At 33.1% G+C, this 12,331-nt stretch overlaps 1 protein-coding gene across 1 annotated transcript in view; it reads left to right on the top strand.

The window, feature by feature from the left end:
- Window positions 1-12,331, top strand: part of LOC148956173 (coiled-coil domain-containing protein AGAP005037) — a 398,884-nt gene that overhangs the window by 286,270 nt on the left and 100,283 nt on the right. The window contains exon 9 of the mRNA XM_089089607.1: window positions 9,735-9,842. Coding sequence (XP_088945733.1) covers window positions 9,735-9,842 — 108 coding nt within the window. The remainder of the gene's footprint in view (window positions 1-9,734; window positions 9,843-12,331) is intronic.

Genomic DNA, 12,331 nt, shown 5'->3' with positions numbered 1-12,331 from the left:
TAGCTCGAACAGAAAAAGTGTTATCACTGACGAAAAATATTATTTCTAAGAGAAATTTTTGTATGCGTTCAGTAAAAGTATGTTAGTATTAAGGTAAATATCATTACTTTGATGAGAATGTTTGTTAGTGTTAAGCAAAACTTGCTACTTCTGACAGAATAGTTGTTAACACAATAAAAAAATGTTACTTCTATGAAAAAATTTGATATCTTTGGTAGAAAACTTGCTAGTTCGAACAGAAAAAGTGTTATCATTGATGAAAAATATTATTTCTGAGAAAAATGTTTGTGTGTTCACTAAAAGTATGTTAGTATTAAAGTAAAATATCGTTACTTTGATGAGAATGTTTGTTAGTGTTAAGCAAAATTTGCTACTTCTGACAGAAAAGTTGTTATCACAATCAAAAAATGTTACTTCTATGAAAAAATTTGTTATCTTTGGTAGAAAACTTGCTAGTTCGAACAGAAAAAGTGTTATCATTGACGAAAAATATTATTTCTGAGAAACATTTGTATGTGTTCAGTAAATGTATGTTAGTATTAAGGTAAAATATCATTACTTTGATGAGAATGTTTGTTAGTGTTAAGCAAAACTTGCTACTTCTGACAGAAAAGTTGTTATCACAATCAAAAATGGTACGTCTACGAAACAATTTGATATCTTTGGTAGAAAACTTGCTACTTCTGACAGAAAAGTTGTTATCACAATCAAAAAATGTTACTTTTACAAAAAAATTTGTGTGTGTTCACTAAAAGTATGTTAGTATTAAAGTAAAATATCGTTACTTTGATGAGAATGTTTGTTAGTGTTAAGCAAAACTAGCTACTTTTGAAAGAGAAGTTGTTATCACAATCAAAAATGTTACTTCTAAGAAAAAATTTGGTATCTTTGCTACAAGACTTGCTAGTTCGAACAGAAAAAGTGTTATCACTGATGAAAAATAATATTTCTAAGAGAAATTTTTGTTTGTTCAGTAAAAGTATGTTAGTATTAAGGTAAAATATAGTTACCTTGATGAGGAGGTTTGTTAGTGTTAAGCATAACTTGCTACTTCTGACAGAAAAGTTGTTATCACAATCAAAAAATGTTACTTCTAAGAAAATATTTGGTATCTTTGGTAGAAAACTTGCTAGTTCGAACAGAAAAGTGTTATCAGTGATGAAAAATATTATTTCTCAGATAAATTTTTGTTTGTTGGTCTTTTGGGTGTGTCGGGGGGCCGTTGGGGGCCTTTGGGCTCGGTGCCCTTTGGCGGGCATTGTGGGGACCGGAGGGCCTGGGGCCTTTGGGGACCGGGGGGTTCCTTCGGGTTGGGGTATGGTCGTTGGGGTCCTTTGGGGTTGGGCTATGGGACCTCAAAACATTGTTCAAATGGAACTTGTATATTATAACGTCCATAGAGTTTCACCCAAGTGTTCCCTGACATGCTGAATCTGAAATTATGATTTCAATGAAATTCTTTAATCTTTTAGAGTTAACTTATAATTTAGGGTTCTCTAACGTGTTGAACCTGAAAGTGTGTTCCCAGACATGTTGAATCTGAAAGTGTGTTCCCTGACATGATGAATCTGACAGTGTAATCTCAGAAATTTTTTTTTAACATTTTAGGATTAACTTACCTTTATAGTGGTGATTATTTAGGGTTGGGTTCCTTCGGGTTGGGATATGGGCGTCGGGGTCCTGTGGGGTTGGGCTATGGGACCTCAAAACATTGTTCAAATGGAACTAGTATATTATAATGACCATAGAGTTTCACCCAAGTGTTCCCTGACATGCTGAATCTGAAAGTGCGATTTCAGAGAAATTCTTTAATCTTTTAGAGTTAAGTTGTCATTTAGGGTTCTCTAACGTGTTGAACCTGAAAGTGTGTTCCCAGACATGCTGAATCTGAAAGTGTGTTCACTGACATGATGAATCTGAAAGTGTGATTTCAGAAATTTTTTTTAACCTTTTAGGATTAACTTACCTTTATAGTGGTGAGTATTTAGGGTTCTCAAACATGCTGAACTTGAAAGTGTGTTCCCTGGCATGTTGAACCTGAAAGTATAATTTTCATGGCGATAAAGTATTCTAAAGAATAAAAACGGCTGAAGCTTAAGATATTTATTGCCTAAACATATTTAAAAACATTTGAAAAAATACATAATGATATATTTAAAAAAAAAAATACATAATGACATATTTAAAAAAAAGGGCTTAATCCATTTGATATGAGGAAGAGCAAGTTTAGGTCTTTGGATATCTAACTTCATCTTCTGGGTCATGTACTGAATACAGGTATTTTTCACATTTGAAGTCTTCTAACTTGAATAATGCTATGTTTTTATCACATTTTTCTAGTAAGAGTTTATCAGTTGCCACGTTTCCCTTAACATAAACAGCTTGCACACCGAAAAAACTGCATATTTCCTGAATTTCCTCTTGTACATGTTTTATTTCATAGCCATTTTCATTATGTGGTCGTATGGTTTTAGCGTAAAAGCCATTTCGATTTATAAAATTTAGTGTTGGACTCCATCTGTTTTTCTCGTACTTATACATATTGTATCTAATGTTCCATTTATAGCTATGAATTTCACGTCGTTGATTGTCTAGGAGTAAGAAAGATGCTTCGAAAATAATGCCAGTTGAGGAATATTTCAGACCAATACATTCTGCGTCAATCACACCAAACATTATTATATCTGAAAAAACAGTGCTTGAATTAAATAAATATGTAATGTTTCTGTAACTCTAACAAATAAAGCTCACTTTTATAGAATAAACTGAGAAGGAGGGAGTGTGTTTGAAGATCTCAACTTGAAAACTGTGAAAATGATGGTTAAATAAGTAACGTTTTACATTTCAGCACCCGCCCCTCTGAGTAAATATTTGGAGGAGTCAATTTTAAGAGGAATAATTCAAAGCATTGTTATACGAACATTCAGTTTGAATAAGTAGAAAGAGATTGAGGCAGGGTGTAGTAGCTTCTATCACAATTAGAAGGGCCATGGATCAATCACCTTTTGGAAATTTGCCGTATGTAAAGAGAAATCTTTGTCGAAAGCAACCTAAACTCTGAAAATCATAGTTTGATTATAATACATTCAACTTTTCTCAGAAATAACTCAAAGCATTATTATACGAACGTTCAGTTTTTTATTCAAGCGCAAGGCAGATCAATAAAGAATATATCTTACTGCCTTTTTATTCAAATGTTATAGCTAAAATCACTAAAATTTCGAAGAGAAATGGTTAGACACTAAAGTCGATAACAATTACCTTTTCATTTCTATTTTGTAACTATTAAAAGTGCTAACCCCCTCCCCCAACAAAAATTCTGGATTCACGCCCCCCTCCCCTAAATTTAGGAAAATTAACCCACCCTAGGTCTACCCTCTCATTGAGTTAATATTGCGATTTATTCAAGCGAAAGGTATATCAATAAAGAATATATCTTACTGCCTTTTATTCAAATTTTATAGCTAAAATCACTAAATGTCTAAGAGAAATGGTTAGACACTGAAGTAAGAAACAATTATCTTTTCATTTCTATTTTGTCACTAATAAAAGTGCTAACCCCCTCCCCCAACATAAATCCTGGATTCACGCTCCCCTCCCGTAAATTTAGGAAAATTAACCCGCCCTAGGTCTACCCACTAATTGAGTTAATATCGCGATATATTCAAAAAAAATGATTACCAATAATGAATATATCTTACTACCTTTCATTCAAACGTTTTAGGTAAAATGACTAAATGTGGAAAAGAAATGGTTAGACACTGAAGTAAGAAACACTTATCTTTTCATTTCTATTTTGTCACTATTAAAAGTGCTAACCCCCTCCCCCAACAAAATTCCTGGATTCACGCTCCCCTCCCCTAAATTTAGGAAAATTAACCCACCCTAGGTCTACCCTCTCATTGAGTTAATCTTGCGATTTATTCAAGCGAAAGGCATATCAATAAAGAATATATCTTACTGCCTTTCATTCAAATGTTATAGCTAAAATCACTAAATGTCGAAGAGAAATGGTTAGACACTGAAGTAAGAAACAGTTATCTTTTCATTTCTATTTTGTCACTATTAAAAGTGCTAACACCCTTCCCCCAACAAAAATCCTGGATTCACGCTCCCCTCCTGGGAATATAAGGGAAACTTTATCGAAAGAAAGCATGAAATAATCCCGTTTCACTCTTACATAGAATTCCAATGCCCTAAATATCTATCGCTATTTTCAGACAAAATTAGCTGTCCGATATTTTCAGACAAACACAGAATTACGTAAAAGCACTAAAACCTAGATTGCCTAAAACCAGCTAATGTATACAAGCAGGAAAAGGGTGACAGCTAATTATAGGCCTCGCGCTGGAGCCTTGTGTCAAAACCAGAGCGGGTTAATAACAACAGTGACGGAAGTCAGTGGTCGCTTTTAGCTAGGATATAGAACACTTAAAATTGCATAAATGTCGAAGAGAAATGGTTAGACACTGAAGTAAGAAACAGTTATCTTTTCATTTATATTTTGTCACTATTAAAAGTGCTAACTCCCTCCCCCCAAAAAATTCCTGGATTCACGCTCCCCTCCCCTAAATTTAAGAAAATTAACACACCCTCGGTCTGCCCTCTCATTGATTTAATGTTGCGATTTATTAAAATGAAAGGCATATCAATAAAGAATATATCTTACTGCCTTTTATTCAAATGTTATAACTAAAATCACTAAATGTCGAAGAGAAATGGTTAGACACTGAAGTAAGAAACAATTATCTTTTCATTTCTATTTTGTCACTATTAAAAGTGCTAACCCCCTCCCCAAACAAAATTTCTGGATTCACGCTCCCCTCCCCTAAATTTAAGAAAATTAACCCACCCTAGGTCTACCCTCTCATTGAGTTAATCTTGCGATTTATGCAAGCGAAAGGCATATCAATAAAGAATATATCTTACTGCCTTTTATTCAAATGTTATAGCTAAAATCACTAAATGTCGAAGAGAAATGGTTAGACACTGAAGTAAGAAACAATTATCTTTTCATTTATATTTTGTCACTATTAAAAGTGCTAACCCCCTTCCCCCAACAAAAATCCTGGATTCACGCTCCCCTCCTGGGAATATAAGGGAAACTTTATCGAAAGAAAGCTTGAAATAATCCCGTTTCACTCTTACATAGAATTCCAATGCCGTAAATATCTATCGCTATTTTCAGACAAAATTAGCTGTCCGATATTTTCAGACAAACACAGAACTACGTAAAAACACTGAAAACCTAGTTTGCCCAAAACCAGCTAATGTATACAAGCAGGAAAAGTGTGACAGTTAATTTTAGGCCTCACTCTGGAGTCTGCTATCAAAACCAGAGCGGGTCAATAACAACAGTGACGTAAGTCAGGGGTCGCGTTTAGCTAGGATATATAACCAATAAAATTTCATAAATTAAAAGAAAAGATTATTATTTATTTTTTAAAGATTTTTATTGTAAAAACAATGATGGCGGGGGTTATTTTTATATAATAAAATTAACACCTTTTATGTTTTCTATCGAGTAAGAAGATTGTATAGTGATGTTTGTACTAGAGTGGGGGGGGGATTTACCTGAATATACTGGAGGGTGACCATGTAAAATAATTTTATTTTGAACCTAAAAAATGAAAACGGAACTTACATGGTAAATTGAGGTTGCCAATGCTTCAAGCTCATCAATTATGTCAGTTGTTATATCCATTGTGTCACAATAGTTTCTGATAATTTAATCACAATGCGTGTCCGTTATATACGAAATCTCAAGGGCGAATTGTTATGTAAGCAAGCCCTCTGATTGGCTGAGAAGGAAACACGTGATCTAACTGTTTTCTATTTCTGGAAACTCATAACATTCGTTGAGAGCAAAACAACAACAACATCAAATGCTGTTTCCTATTTTTGGACACCTTGACATTCGCTGAGAGCGTGCACTTACAACAACAACAACAAATAACTTGACCTTGACATTCGCTGAAAGCCTGCACTTACAACAACAACAACATTGACCTTGGAAAAAAGAGATCATTGACCCAATTAACCACGTGGTCTCTCTAGGGACTCTATGCCCAAATTTGGTGTTAAAAAAGTTGTAGGTGGCAGCAGGGGTGTCGCCCTGTATCAATAGGGGCCTTTCTACTGTTATTCTCTTTACGCTAAAGTTTTTTATTGTTTAAAAAAATAGAGTTGTGAGAAAGTCAAACTTTAGCGTAAAGAGCGAGGCGTTAAGGAGGGGACAGCCCCTTTCATATAAGGGATAATTTCTGTTCGTTTTAAGTTTTATCGTCGTTCCTTACTTTCAGTTAAAAAAAACTTGTTTTTTTACTTTCAGTTAACATTTTTGAATAAATGCAGGTTTTGATCTTGGCTCACCGTCATTGAATAATTAAAAAAAATTTCATATTAATTTACTTTTATTTGGTTAAATGGCTTTCTCGAAACTTGTTTAATTTTATTTACGAACGTTTTTATTAGTAATAGATATATGTAACTTACGAATTAACTTACGTAACGAACTTTTATATTCATATATTTCTAATACGCATATTAGGAGGTTCGCCCCCTAGTCAATACCTTGCTCTTCAAGCTAAAGTTCGAATTTTGTTCCAATTCTTCAAAAATGACCGTTTAATAAAAAAGGCCGTTAATTAGAATAAATAGCTCTTGTAAAAGTACTAAAAAATCTTTGGCGTAAAGAGTGAGGTATTGACAAGGGGGTGAACCGAATCATATACGTAATACTTTCTGTTCGTTTAAAGTTTTGATTTTGCTGCTTTTGCAGCTGAAAAACTTATTTTTTTTATACTTAATTTCTGATCTTTTTTTAAATAATGCTGGGAAGTCCGGCGCCCCCTTCATAGCAATTTCCCTTCCCCCATGAAAACTTTCTTCGTGGAAAGATCCTCATACACAACCCCTGACCAACCCCCCACTACCAGAAAAAATCTCCCCTGACAACGTCTGTATACTTCCCAATAACCAATACTATATGTTAACATTGGGTAAAGTTCATAACCTTCTGCCCTCCCCCCGGGAACTTCAAGGTATTAAGTCATCCTAAAAGGCATACTTATGATATTTTCGAACATGCTGGACAAAATGACTATTTCAAAATTTTGATCGGGTGACTTTGGGAAAAAAATGAGCGTGGGAGGGGCCCTAGAAGCCCTCCATTTTTTTGGTCATTTAAAAAGGGCACTAGAACTTTTAATTTAAGTTCCAATGAGCCCTCCCAAAATATTCTAGGACCACTGGGTCAATACGATCACCTCTGGAGAAAAAAAAACAACAAAAAACAAATAAACACGCACCCGTGATCTTTCTTCTGGCAAAAAATATAAAATTCCACATTTTTGTAGATAAGAGCTTGAAACCTCTTCAGTAGGGTTCTCTGATACGCTGAATATGATGGTGTGATTTTCATTAAAGTTCTAAAACTTTTAGAGGGTCTTTCCCCTTTTTTCGAAAATCAGCCAAATTTTCTCAGGCGCGTAACTTTTGATGGGTAGGACTAAACTTGATGAAACTTATATATTTGAAATCAGCATTATAATATAATTCTTTTGATGTGTCTATTTGTATCAAAATACCGTTTTCTAGACTTTCGGTTACCATTGAGCCGGGTCGCTCCTTACTTACAGTTCTTTACCACGAACTGTTTGAAAAAACAAGTTTTTCAACTGAAAGTGAGGAGTGACATTAAAACTTAAAAAGAACAGGAATTGTTCTGTACATGAAATGGAACCTGCCCCCTCCTCACCATATTGCTCTTTACGCTAAAGTTTGACCCTTTGTCACAACTCTACTTTTTAAAGTAATACAAAACTTCAGCGTAAAGAGCGAGGTGTTGATGAGGGGTAGCCCCTTTCTTCTGTTCGTTTAAGTTCTAATGTCAATCCTTACTTTTAGTTGAAAAAAAACTTGTCTTTTTATTTAATAGAATTAAATAGTATATCTTACACCGTTCCAAAATTGAAGTTTTTTTTCCATATTAGCCCATCCACTGGTATATGCGTATATTGGTATATTGGTGGTATATTCGGGTGCATATTTTTGGTTTCTGTGTGACAAGGGGTGTTGACAGTATGTTGACTATTTTTAAGTTTTTCACGATTTTCAGTGTTTTCCTGAAAGAAAACGGGTTTTTACAAAATTCGCGATAATTTGGGACTTTCATTTCGTATTTCATGTGCTTACAAAAGTCAAGACCTGGGAGCTTTAAGAATGTCTTATTTTCATTCGCCGAGACCCCAAAAGGTCCGGGATAACGGAAGTACTGGGTGTGGAGGGTTATTGTTAGTATAAATTCTGTTCTGGTAAAAAAAACATATATATATATATATATATATATATATATATATATATATATATATATATATATATATATATATATATATATATATATATATATATATATATATATATATATATATATATATATATATATATATATATATATATATATATATATATATATATATATATATATATATATATATATATATTTCTTGGATTCTAAACTTAAAAAGTAAATCATTTGTCTGTGTGAATAGGTAAAAAATCTGACTTACATTCTCTTACGAAATGACCAAATATTATATAGGGCTTTTTTTGTCTAGAAGCATCTGAACCAATGAGAAGTAAAGAAAATATGACGGAAATATAAAATATTTAATATGTTACAATAATATATGACGACCAAGACAATTTATTTTCTGGTTTAAGAATTTTGCCGTTTTCTTTTCTTAAAGAAATTAAAATCTGGACTAATTTGGAAAATAAGCTCAAATGAACTATTTAATCATTCCGATCTAATTGAAAACTACGACAGCAATGTCTAAGGCCATCAAAGGTTATATATGCCAAATTTTTGCTCTGAAACTTCTTCAAATACTGACATTTCCTGAATTTTGGCTTTTTCCTCAAATACAGATATGAAATACTGACTTTTTCCCCAAAATCTATTTAGTTAATCCCCAAAATCTATTTAGTAATTTATCTATTTGGTATAACACTGACCAATTTTCAACTATGTTATGATGTCAGCTTCAAAAAATTAACTAAGTCCTCTTTGAACATTTTAAAAGCAGTTTATCAAAAAACCAGCATATAATGAAAATTATATTACGTAATAGAATATTCCAGTCCGTTACTGTTAAAAAAGGAAGAAACAAAACTAGAGATACATAGGAAAATTGAAAATTCAAACTTATTCCATAGGTTTTGCCTCACGGCCTTCAAATATCTGTACACCATCTTGTGTCTCATGTATTCTCCGATATTATTTGAAAAACGATCAGAAATTAAATATTAAAAAAAAGTATTCGCAACTGAAAGTAACGAGCAACATTAAAACTTAAAACGAACAGAAATTATTCCGTATATAAAAGGGGGTACCCCCCCCCTTTATACCTCACTATATACTCTAAAAAAATTTATCACTTGGAAATGTAAAGTTGTAACAACGATTCAAACTTCAGCTTAAAAATTAAGGTGTTTTGGAGGAGGCTGCCCCTTTCGTAAGTGGTATAATTTATTTTTGTCGTAATTTGTAATGTCCCTCATTAATTTCAGCCCGAAAATCTGTTTATCCGTTTTTAATTTGGATACAGAGCTGAAACTAAATGTTGATGCTTAAAGAACTTTTCTACAAGATGTAGAAACAACACTTTTCTAATGTAGATTTGAATTTCCAAAATTAGTCCACGAGTAATAAGGTTCTATTTTGACTTTAGCGACCTGGAAGTAACCGTTGAAAAAGTGAGAGACAATGTCATAAACAAACGATTTCGGGTTACAACCCTGGAGGTTGAGCGACTGGCCATGATGTTAAGTCTTTCTAGGTAAGCGTTATAACTTGTTTAAAGCCTGGTACGTTGATGCTGGACCAGTTTTTTGGTTTTTTAAATATTTGGTTTATGCATTCTTTCAGTGTTATAAGGTTTTAGTAGTATTGTTTTCATGTCTTTTTTTGGTTTTCCAAGCCGAATTAGTCTGTTAAACACACACTACTTCAAGAAGTAAGGCTTTCTTGATAATTTTCTATATCGCTACCCATCCTCAAATTATCTTATGTCTAGAGATTTAAATTCCGAGAGTATCTATGTTTTATTCTTTATTACCTTAAGGTTCACGCTTCCCAAAGTTTTACGAAAGACAGCCGCAGGATTTTGGCATTCCATTTCATGCCCATCTTCAAAATCTCAATATTTATGCCATTTATTTTAAATTTTTAAGGTTTACAGTTACAATTGTCAATATTTGTCATAAATCTTTTCTTTTTCTTATATTTTTTCAAGTTCCTCCTTTTAGAAGCCTTGAGCTAAGGGACCATCTAAATTACAGATAAAAAAAAAAAACACCAAAAGCGTGCTGGGTTAGATTCACCGAGGTTATACTACATTCATATATATATATATATATAATATATATATATATATATATATATATATATATATATATATATATATATATATATATATATATATATATATATATATATATATATATATATATATATATATATATATATATATATATATATATATATATATATATATATATATATATATATATATATATATATATATATATATATATATATATATATATATATATATATATATATATATATATATATTTCCCAAGTTGAACCCCCTGAATATACCACCGTCTTATTTCCCTCCCTTATTTTCCCGCCTCCGACCCATGCGTTTGATCCCTCGTGCCCACCCTACTAGGGTGACTCTGGTCTGAGACCTTTTGCATTTAATAATTGTTGTTCTCACTATCCAAGTTTAGCCCCCGTCAAAAAGTCCACTAGAGCCCCTGACCGTATCTGTGATATAAAAAAAGTAAAGTGTAAAAACGGTACCTTCACAAGTCGCTTTCGATTCCCCAAACTTTTGTTGAGCAACGGTGAAAGCCTTAACTTTGAAAAACTCAATGAATTAGACACCCTTTCTAAAATATATAGTTTAGATCTAATTGCTATTACTAAAGTTCAAGCTCAAAATTTGCACATGTTAAAGATTGACAATTTTTCTCAATTTATTAAACTGAGACCTGAAAACCACCCTCTGGGTAAGAAAGGAGGCGGAATTCTGTTCTTTATCCGTAATGATTTATATCAAAGTGAAATCCCAATTCAGTGTCTTAATCCCTTTGATGAAGATATGTAGGTGTGTGTTCGACCTAAAGTCTTGCCACATCCTTTTAATTTAATTGTCCTTTGTTGTTTTTATTACTCCCCTAATCAGCGATCCGCTTACAAAATAAATTTTATTGCAAAAATTACATGCAAGTGCTGACTTTGTACTATCTAAATACCCAAATGCAGGAATTTTCCTGATGGGTGACGCAAACGATATAAGACTTGATTCTACATGTAACGCTTTTAATTTAAAACAGGTCGTCAATGTCCCTACTACTAAAGGCAATAACACTCTGTATTTAATTTGCACTAATCTTTCGAAGTTTTACAAACCCGTCTCCACTCTGCCCCCCCTCCCCCTATGGGGGATGTTACTGAGTCTTTTAAAAAAGCTTATAAGAAAAAAAAATCAATTTTTTCAAAGCAGGTCGCATTACTGAGGCTAATAGTCTAAGGAAGTTCCTAAAGAAAAAAATAAGAAAAGCAGTTTCTAATTATTATAATAATAAAGTCAAAGATCTATATTCTAACAAGCCCAAGCAATGCTACAGAAAAATTAAAGAAATATGTGGAAAAAGTCCTTCCGAAATTGATTTTCATCTCCCTGAACCCCCTAATAAGACTGCCAACGATCTGAACTTGTACCTTGCTTCCATCGTGCAAAGTCTCCCCCCTTTCACTGGCTCAAGTCCAACTATTCCTCCCAATACTTCCGTCCCCATTATTTCTCCTTCTGATGTTATAAACAAAATTCTTAAGCCTAGAAAATCATGTATTTGTCCCTTGGACATCCCAGTTGACTTAATTAAAGCCTTTTCGGACAAAATTGCTGAGCCTTTATCAAATATCTTCAACCACATCACAAAATTTGGTAAATTCTCATGTTGCTGGAAACAAGGTTTTATAACACCTGTCCCTAAAAAATGCGCCAGTCTGACTTTCGCCAACATTCGCCCCATTACGCTCACTTCTGTTTTTTCCAAACTTTATGAAGGTTTCCTCTGTGACTAGCTTAAGTATAAAATTTGTCCGTGTATTGACACCCGGCAGTTTGGTAACTTAAAGAAAACTTCCACCACCCATTACCTTTGCACTTAATGCATACCATCGTAAGTAACCTTGATAAACCAAATATCTGGCTGAACCTTGTCTTAGTTGATTTCCAAAATGCTTTTGACC

The sequence above is a fragment of the Artemia sp. Qi Xiang Cuo genome, chromosome 1 (assembly GCF_049724085.1).
Source record: "Artemia sp. Qi Xiang Cuo chromosome 1, ASM4972408v1, whole genome shotgun sequence".
In the NCBI taxonomy this organism is placed as follows: Eukaryota; Metazoa; Arthropoda; class Branchiopoda; order Anostraca; family Artemiidae; genus Artemia; species Artemia sp. Qi Xiang Cuo.
This window is presented reverse-complemented; position numbering and strand designations above follow the sequence as displayed.